Consider the following 9,235-nt stretch of genomic DNA (forward strand, 5'->3'; position numbering starts at 1 on the left):
TGGCATTCATGCTAAAATGAGGATAATGCCATTAATTCTTGGTCAACCACTTGGGAGATGCATCGACCGTAGAAACATCAAATAAGACCTTAATTCATATGCTAGTTTCACCGATAGCTATTAAACTTTAATTTGTAATAAGTTCACTAAATATTATTTTTATCCTAAAAAAAAGTCACTCTTTAACTTTGTCTAAGTATCACACAAAATCACTAAATAATTTTTATAACAAAAAAGTCATCCAACTTTAACTAAGTACAATAAAAATGTCTCATTTGTTTCTAACGTAAAAGAACATTTCTTTTCGATTTATTGGTTTTCGTACTGAAATCATTCCATTGTTGATCAACAACCTCGGTGATGTGTCCATTCTAGATGGTGAAAATAAGTTCATGGCTCGTAACTCTCATCAAATGCGGACTCAGGATTTTTACGCGATGAAAGCATAATATTTTGGTCTATCAATTCCCTCTATTAGATGTGGATTCAAAATTTAGCGAAGTTTATAGGGTTCGATGATCCTTAATATTGTTAGGTGTTTGTCCAGATTTTCTTACCATAATTGCTTTTCTTATTTTATGAAGGAAATGACAATATATTTATCATAATTGGATTTTTCTTTTCCTAGAAGGAAAATATAATTCTTTCATATTTGGCTAGTCCCTTTTCTTGTAGAAAAAGGTTTGGAGTTCGATAAATTGAAGATCCGTCCTTCTCATTCAGGAGTATCCACAATGTAGCCATATGAGGCTTGAGAGTCGTATTTAGGGGGAGAACTTTACGGGACAAGTGTTAGTGTGTCACTTGTGTTTGCCTCTTCGTGAGGTTATTCTCTCGATATTTTGTACTCTCTTTTATTATAGTGGATTGTTCATCTCTGCCGTGGACGTAGGTCAATTGACCGAACCACGTTAAATATTTGTGTCTCTTTTTGGTATATTTCTCGTTGTTGTATGATTTATCATCGTTCAAAGTTTGTTTTGCTAGCTTTCGCATGACATCTGACTTTTTCGGTTCTAACAAATATTACATGTAGGTCCGCCTCTAACTCTCATCTAATAAAATTTATAGCAAATAGTACATATAAATTTACAAAGCTTACTACATTAAGCATATAAAGTTTGCCAAACACTACATCATGTCTGATCCTCATGAAAAACTCCATCTAGTATGTTACAACTTACCAGTCCAAAATCCAAGTAATTAGATATATGGCAAAAAACTCTTGACTTAATACAAATACAGAGAGGAAAATAACTAGACAAAAACACTCAATAATGAAAACAAAAAGAACAAGACAAACCAAAAAACAAACAAACAAAAAAGAACTAAATTATACCCCTTCACTTTTTCCACAATTAACATCTCTCTGAATTCTCATTATTCCAGAAATCTTTGTCTCTCTAGAGCTGTCCAATTTGTCAAACACAAACTCATTTGGTCCCCCTAACAATAATCATCAATCACCATTATTTATCAACATTGATAAAGACGTGGACGTTTATTTCCCAACAAATCCTGGCCCATATTCTGTGCCAAAAAATTGGCTTTGTCCATTACCAATTTTAATGCTCTTCTCAATTGCCCTAACCCTTCTTCTCTACAACCATTTTCCAACATTTGTACCCATAAAATACACTTTATTCTGCCTCCTACTGTTGCCATTTCTGCCCTTATAATTTTCCCTTGTACTGTACTTAATGCCCTTCTTAAATCCATCATAATTTCTGGCCTATCCTCACAACATATTGTTGCTTTTGCTAATAATGTTCCAGAATTATTACTGTTACAGTAGCTTAGGTTTAGTTCATCTGATTCACTTGGAAAAATGAATTTCTTCATTGTTGTTTGATCATTACTGCCCATGTAGTTCATGAAATCATCGGTGTTGTCGTCGTCTTCGGACATTGTTGCTCCTAGTTCTGATGTTGTCTTTTTAAGCTCCCTTACACATCTTACTGCTTCTGCTAGTAAAGATGCCTTGTCTGTCTGCAAAATTTGCATGACCAAATGAATTAAGTTAGATAGATAATTTTCACATTTGTTTTTTTAGGGTTTTTATGTAAAAAAGTTTGTCAATGAGAGACTAACGTGGATCAGTGCCTTCTTGAGCAAGAAAATGTGATCTTTATTTTAAGGGGAAACCTAGAAAAAAGTATAATTAACATCTTCGTCGTTCTAAAATGACAAATATTTTGACCAAAATTATTTAGCCATAGATGTTGGCAAAAAAAATCAATTTTTTTTTGGAAACATTGTTTGTTCGTGTAATATGATCGATTTTTTTAAAAAAAAAAAAATTCAAGTTCCCAAAATCTGGTTTAGGGTAGTTTTTGGGTGAAAATTTTTCTTTCTACTAACAAAGTTTCAAGTTTTGTACAAATAAAGTGCATGTCCAAATACAACTTTAACTTAAAGTTTAAAATTATTTTTTAACACAACTTCAAAACGCGTTTTTTAAATTTCAACCAAATCTATGTCGCATCAGCTTAGACTCAAGTGACAAAAAGGAATTAATGATCTAACAATTTCGTACATCAAACTACATAGGATGAGAGCATATAACTTTTAGGAAAGGTAACAACTATATTAGTCAAAAACATCATTATGAAAAATAACCTAAATTATACCCTAAATTGCATTAATGAAACTCCACTTCTAGAAATTAACAATATATGAAACCTAGCTATCATATATTACCTGGTGGGTAAAAGTAAAACCAAAAAGCAAAGAACTATTAGGGCCTAGGGACTTCATGATTATTGAACAGAACGTACATAATATTTCAAATTCAAAAATATTAGAGTAAGATAGTTTTAGCTACGTAGAGATGGTAAAATATAACCATATTTAGTAACTAGGTCAAAGGTTCGAGCCATAAAACCAGTCATTAATGCTTGCATTAGAGTAGACTGTCTACGTCACGCCCCTAAGGTTGATGTCCTTCTCCGAATCGTGCGTGAATGCAGAATGCTTCGTGCATATTGGATTATGGCATGTTTGTTGACCAGACTCGACCATTTGCCACCTCTAGTTATTATATGGATCATAGTTGAAAAATAATGAGTCAAAGTTGCAAAAAACTTACTTTGATAGTATTAGGAAGGAGATTACGAAGGGTAGCAAGATGGCCATTGATTCTTTTTCTTCTCCTTCTTTCAGCTTCACTATGACTTTTATTAGCTGCAATTGCTTTAGCTTCAGCCATTGATCTTGGACTTACTACACTTGAACTTTCCACATTAAACATTTCAGGTGATGAATTTATAATTCCATGTAGAAAATTATATGAATCTGAACAACCCCCTAGTTCATAAAAGCTTGGAAATGAATGGTTTATCATTTTTTTTTTCAAAATTTCACAAGTCTATTTAGAGGCAAAAGATTGTAAGAAAAAGTAGGAATCTTGAAAAAAAGGGAAGAATATATGAAGGGTTCTGAAAAAATGTTCTGAAGATTCTGTAACATATATTCTCACAAAATTATTTTGGTCAGAGGAGTTGATTTGATTGAAATTCGTATCTTTTAACTTTGAGTTGGGTATTACTAAATTTTGTGAATCTGGTTGTGGTATGAGTAAGTGAGAAACTGAGATAACTTTGCTTTTTTATAGTAGTGTGTGGAAGCATAAAGCCGGAATTGTAAAATATTGTATGCATGCTTTTTGACTCATTCAGAGTTTTGTTGATAAAATCGATTATAGAACAGAAAAGGTAAAAATAAATAATATCCATTCACCTACGCAAAAAATTATTTAGTATACAGTTTTCACTTCGTTTCAATTAATTACGTGACATAGTTTGAACGGGCATAGCGGGAGCTTAGTGCACTAGATTGCACTTTTTTAGTTTGAACTTTGAACTGGGATGAAGCTTGAAAATTGAAGATTTTGAAACTTGTGGTGGCAATATAACTTTTAAAACTTGTAGCCTTAAACATGTCATATTAACATTTGTGTAACTATAAAAAAAAAATTATTGAGTATATAAAATGAAAAATGTAAAATTAATTGTTTTCAAATATATAAATATATCATTCTATTTGGAATGGATTAATAAGAAAATATTGTCACATAAACTAGGATGGATAGAGGATCTCTTTAGGGCCTCTAGCTAGGGTTTAGTGTTAGCCCTTGCTATTTCATTAATTAAATTTAATCTCGTTTTAAAGAAAATGTAAGGAAATTAATTAAACTGTTGTTTGAATTTCTTTTCTTTTCTTTCTTGATTACATAGTACAGTTTGACTGAATATAATTAACACCTAAACCAATACACACACATGTCCTAATTCTCAAGTTTCCTTTTGGGGGACTTTGGGCTTAGGTTTGAAGGAAACAGGTGGCGTTTTTTGATGTTTTTATAAAATTGTATTTGCAAATTCAGTTTAAGAGCTTTTGAAAAGAAAAAAAAAGTATTTTTTCTAAAAATAATTTGGTGTCCGATATTAATATTGAAGTTTCAACTCATCAGATTCGTGCCGCATAAACTCCATTAAATGGAAAAGCGCTTCCTACCAGGAAAAAAGATTGTTGTAGTAATATGGTTTCTTTTACTACTTTTAATTAGAATTCCATCTAGAGATCATCCAGTTGGAATTAGATGTGGGGGCGTATCTAGCCTTATGGTACCGGCTCATTTAAACCCAGTATTTTTATGCGAAGCATAATTTATGTGTAAAAATTCATTAAAATTACAATAAATAACATATATGAACCCATAATTAGTTGAAGAAAAATAATAAAACTAATTGTTCATAATTGCAATTACCTAGTGCAGTTTGACGTGGAATAGTAATGTTTCCACTACCTATTGTAAGACATTATAACTTTTCCACAAACGAAAAATGAAATACAAAAGGGAGAAGTGAGTTTTGGGGAATCTTGAATAAAAGGGGTCAGCCTTTTGGTATAACAAAGTTTCTGTTCACTATCACTCATTTGATGGCTTATATCCTTCTTATTGTATACATGTTGAAGCTAATTTTGATTTAGTACACAAGACCTAAGTTTTTTTTCCATGCCTTTACAATGACTTGGATATTTATTTTCATTTGATTAAAAGGAAATTGTTAAACGAAGTAAGCATTGTCAAAGTGAGGCTCCAACAATTTGAGTAGAGATGTCAGTACAAAAAAACGGAATTATTGCAGCGGTTAAATAACGGCGGTTCAACGAAACCGCCGCAATATATATCATAATACGGCGGCGTTCTAGACGCCATTAGTGCGTAATGTAAAACCGGTGTTTTTTAACAATTACGATGGTTCTAAACTGCCGCTAGTTAGACAAAATTTTTAATAATTTATTTAATGTTATTATTCTGTAATGTAATATAATATATCCATTCAAAATTTCAAACACCTTCTCTCTCATTCAAAAGCCCTAAACAGAGTAAACTAAAGCCCCAAAACAGCGATTCCCCAAATCACTGTACAACTTCTCTCTCTCTCTACACCTTCTCACTCGTTCTCTCTAAACAAGTGATTCCCCCAAATCACTGTAATGTAAGACGTTTATATCCATTAACGATTCTCCCAAATCCTTTCGCTTTTATGTAAGGAGATCAGATTTAGGTAATGTGTTTGAATTTCACTGATTTAGGTTTTGAATCCGTTAACGATCCCTCTTTCTTTCCTTTTTTTTTCTTTTGCTTGGTCAATTTGATATTAGCTGTACAGTTTGATGACAAAAAATACTAGTATTGCTCATTTGTGAACTAAAGACAAGTTACTTCACTGAAAACGTATCAAATAATGCATGCTGATGGTATAAACAAAACTAATTTGACGATATGAATAGTTCATGGATGTTGTAGTTTTTGTTTTTTCCTGAATAAGTTTCACATGTTCTTTTCTTTGTTTATTTCTCGCTTTAGTTTCCGTTTATTCTTCAAAAGTTAAAAAGTGAGATTAAGTGATTACTATTCTTTTGATTTCCATATAGTGGCTATGAACTAGCTTTTTCATTTTTATATTGTGATGTATTTTATATTTTCTTTTCTAGCCATGCCAATTAATAAATCTTGGATTAGCAAACCACGAAATACACTTGAATACGCGGATGGGCTTACAAAATTTCTAAATTTTGCTTTTGAGTATGGGTCTATTGATGGGCGTGTAATTAAGTGTACGTGTCCGAAATATGGTTTTAACAAGTGGCAAAGAAGAAATGTAGTTGAAGAACACCTGACTTGTAAGCCTTTTCCAAAAAATTATAAAGTTTGGTATTTGCATGGTGAAGAATCAAATCCAACTATGCCACAAACGTTTCAGAGCACACATGTCATAGAAGAAACTCTGCAGCCCTAAGATCCAATGGTAACCATGATTAACGATGCATTTGGGTTCATAGGGAACAATGTCAATGAGCCTGGTGTGTCTTGTGAGCCTATGAATAGTGAAGAAACATTTAATGAGGGCATAATAAAGAATATGCACAGTTCTATGAGATGGTAGAAGATGGCAATCAACCATTATATGAAGGGTGCGCGAAGTATTCCAAATTGTCCTTTCTAGTCAAATTGTATTATATCAAGTGTTTGTGTCGAATGACTGATAAAGCGATGAGTATGATATTAGAATTGTTAAAAGATGCCTTTGAAGATGCCAAGATTCCTGTTTCTTTTTATGAGGCCAAAAAAAACCATCAACAAACTTGGTCTTAATTATACCAAGATCTATGCTTGCCCAAATGATTGTATGTTATATTTTGGGGAAGATGAAGGCTTACAAGAATGCAAAAAGTGCAAGACATCTAGGTGGAAGGACAATAAAAAGAAGTAGCCCGCAAAGATTTTGCGCTACTTTCCACTAATGCCAAGGCTACAGAGATTGTTCATGTGCTCTAAAACTGCTGAGTCTATGAGATGGCATTCTTCTACGGGTAACCAAGATGGATTGATGAGGCATCCAAGGGATTCTCAAGCATGGAAAGCATTTGACTTGCTTCATCCTGAATTTGTTGTAGATCCTCGGAATGTACTAGGCCTAGCTAGTGACGGTTTCAATCCTTTTGGAGCAATGGCAATAAACTATAGTATTTGGCTTGTGGTTCTTATTTCATACAATCGCCCTTCTTGGGAGTGCATGAAACAAACTTCATTCATTCTTTCAATAATCACTCCAGGAAAACAAATGCCCAGCAGTGATATTGATGCGTACTTACAACCTCTTATCCAAGAGTTAAGAGAATTGTGGTACAATGGAGTGCAGGCATTAGACTCTTAAAATGCGAGCAGCCTTGATGTGGACAATTAGTGATTTTCCTGGGCTTGGCAGCTTATCTGGATGGAACACATACACTCAGTTTGCTTGTCCCACATGTAACTTTGATACAGACTCTTGCTGGCTGAAGCATAGTAGAAAATGGTGTTTCATAGGTCATCATCGTTTTCTTGAAAGCAGCCATCGGTTTAGATTGCAGCGTGTCCGTTTTAATGAGAAAATCGAGCAACGGGGGCCACCAATAGCATTATCAGGGTCAAACATATTGAAACAAATGGAGGGAATCAATAATAGTTTTGGGAAAGTATCTGAGTCGAATGCTGAAGGTAAAAGAATTCGAGGAAAAACTATTGCTGAAGATGGACCAAAACAGTGGAGAAAGAGAAGCATATTCTTTGATTTTCTTATTGGGAATCTAACTTGTTGCGTCATAAGCTAGACCTTATGCACATTGAGGAGAATGTGTGTGAGAATGTGATACATACTTTGCTCAATGATACTGAAAAGTCAAAAGACAATCTTAAAGCTCGGAATGATCTTAGAGAAATGGGTATAAGGAAAGAACTTTGGGCAGATAAGAATGGAAGTTATCGTCCAGCCTTGTTCAGTCTTTTAAATTCAAAGAAAAGTGGATTTAAGAAAGACATATTTTTGCGGACTTTAAAAAATGTCAAAATGCCTGATGGATACGCTAGAAATATTTCAAGATGTGTCGACTTGAAACAACAAAAGCTCAAGTCAATGAAGAGTCATGATTTTCACATTCTCATGCAACACTTGTTATCAATTGCCATACGTAATGTTTTACCAGACAAGTTGTTTTATTTCAGAAATTACTTTCTTTGTGGGTAAGTAGATAATCCATTTGTTAACTTGCTTGTATTTCCTCAATATATTGCAGTAGTCTAACAATTTCACTTTGAATATCTTTGTTCTATATATATTTGCTTATTCAACTTATTTGCTTGAATCCAATGTCTGTGCTCAAGTATAAAAGAAGATGTATTTGCTGAAAATCTATAAAAACAATATCATATTGGCTATATAAAGAGAATCCTTTAGTGGTTTGCTTCAAGAATGTGTAACATGGTAAGTTGCAGGTGGCTTCTTAGTATATTTGGTTGATGGTCAACATAGCAGTGATTGTATATGATGTATATTTTCCTGTTTCAAATCAACCTAATTTAACTGTAAGTCTGTAACATAGGTTGGGAACTTGATCCCATGTCAAATCAACCTAAATTCCACTGTTATTTTCACCCTTCCAACCCCTATACTTTTTATTGTAATTGTACCGTAGCTATCTTCTTCATTTGTTTATTATCTTCAACATTACTTGGTTGAGCGAAAGTTCTATTGAAGTTTTTGGTGTCTCAAGCCTCAATGTTGTATCAGCCACTTCTTCAATTGTGACCTCATATTGTTTCAGCCCATTTCAAAGAATTAGAATTTTGGTTCCTCCAATTTCAATGTTATGTTATGCAGGCACCCAATCTAGGAGATGACGTTGGAGATGGCCTTGGAGATGGCGTTCCGTCACCAACTGAGCCTAGAAGATCCTTTGACGGAAGTCACTATGAAAATGGAGCAAACAACAATTAGTAATCATTGTTAGGATGAACTATGTTTTTTTGTGTTGTAACTATTGAGTAACTCTCTTAATTCTATGCACCTTAAACTTGAATCCTGGATGATGTGGATTTTGGGTATGTTTTAATGATGAATATTTTGCTTATCTAAGTCTCAACTATAATTTATGTTAATTATTATGATGGGTGCTTGATAATATATTATGATGGATTTTGTGCATTAGAAATTAAAGGATAAAGAATTGAAAAATTAACATTAAAATATTACAATTATGGCAGTATAAAATGGCTATCATTTGAAAGGGAGAGGACAACAATTACGGCGGTTCCAAACCGCCACAATAAGCAAAGTAAACACCCGTACTTAAAAATGCATATTGTGGCGGTTTTATCTGCATATTGCGGCGGTTAGACGAAAATCGC

At 33.3% G+C, this 9,235-nt stretch overlaps 1 protein-coding gene and 1 long non-coding RNA gene across 2 annotated transcripts; one reads left to right on the plus strand and one right to left on the minus strand.

Moving 5' to 3' along the window:
- Positions 1-1,071: 1,071 nt before the first annotated feature.
- On the minus strand, positions 1,072-3,566 carry LOC107811707 (transcription factor bHLH30-like). Its single transcript, XM_016636695.2, has 2 exons — positions 3,089-3,566; positions 1,072-1,989 (listed from the first exon to the last, which is right to left on the minus strand). Exons 1-2 carry the CDS (start codon positions 3,341-3,343, stop codon positions 1,477-1,479), a joined length of 768 nt encoding a protein of 255 aa, XP_016492181.1. The 5' UTR covers positions 3,344-3,566; the 3' UTR covers positions 1,072-1,476.
- Positions 3,567-5,357: 1,791 nt separating this feature from the next.
- Positions 5,358-8,958, plus strand: LOC142170597 (uncharacterized). The gene is made up of 2 exons (XR_012699862.1): positions 5,358-5,573; positions 8,709-8,958. It is a non-coding gene; the product is annotated as an uncharacterized LOC142170597 (long non-coding RNA).
- Positions 8,959-9,235: the final 277 nt, after the last annotated feature.

The sequence above is a fragment of the Nicotiana tabacum genome, chromosome 16, assembly GCF_000715075.1.
Source record: "Nicotiana tabacum cultivar K326 chromosome 16, ASM71507v2, whole genome shotgun sequence".
Classification (NCBI taxonomy): domain Eukaryota; kingdom Viridiplantae; phylum Streptophyta; class Magnoliopsida; order Solanales; family Solanaceae; genus Nicotiana; species Nicotiana tabacum.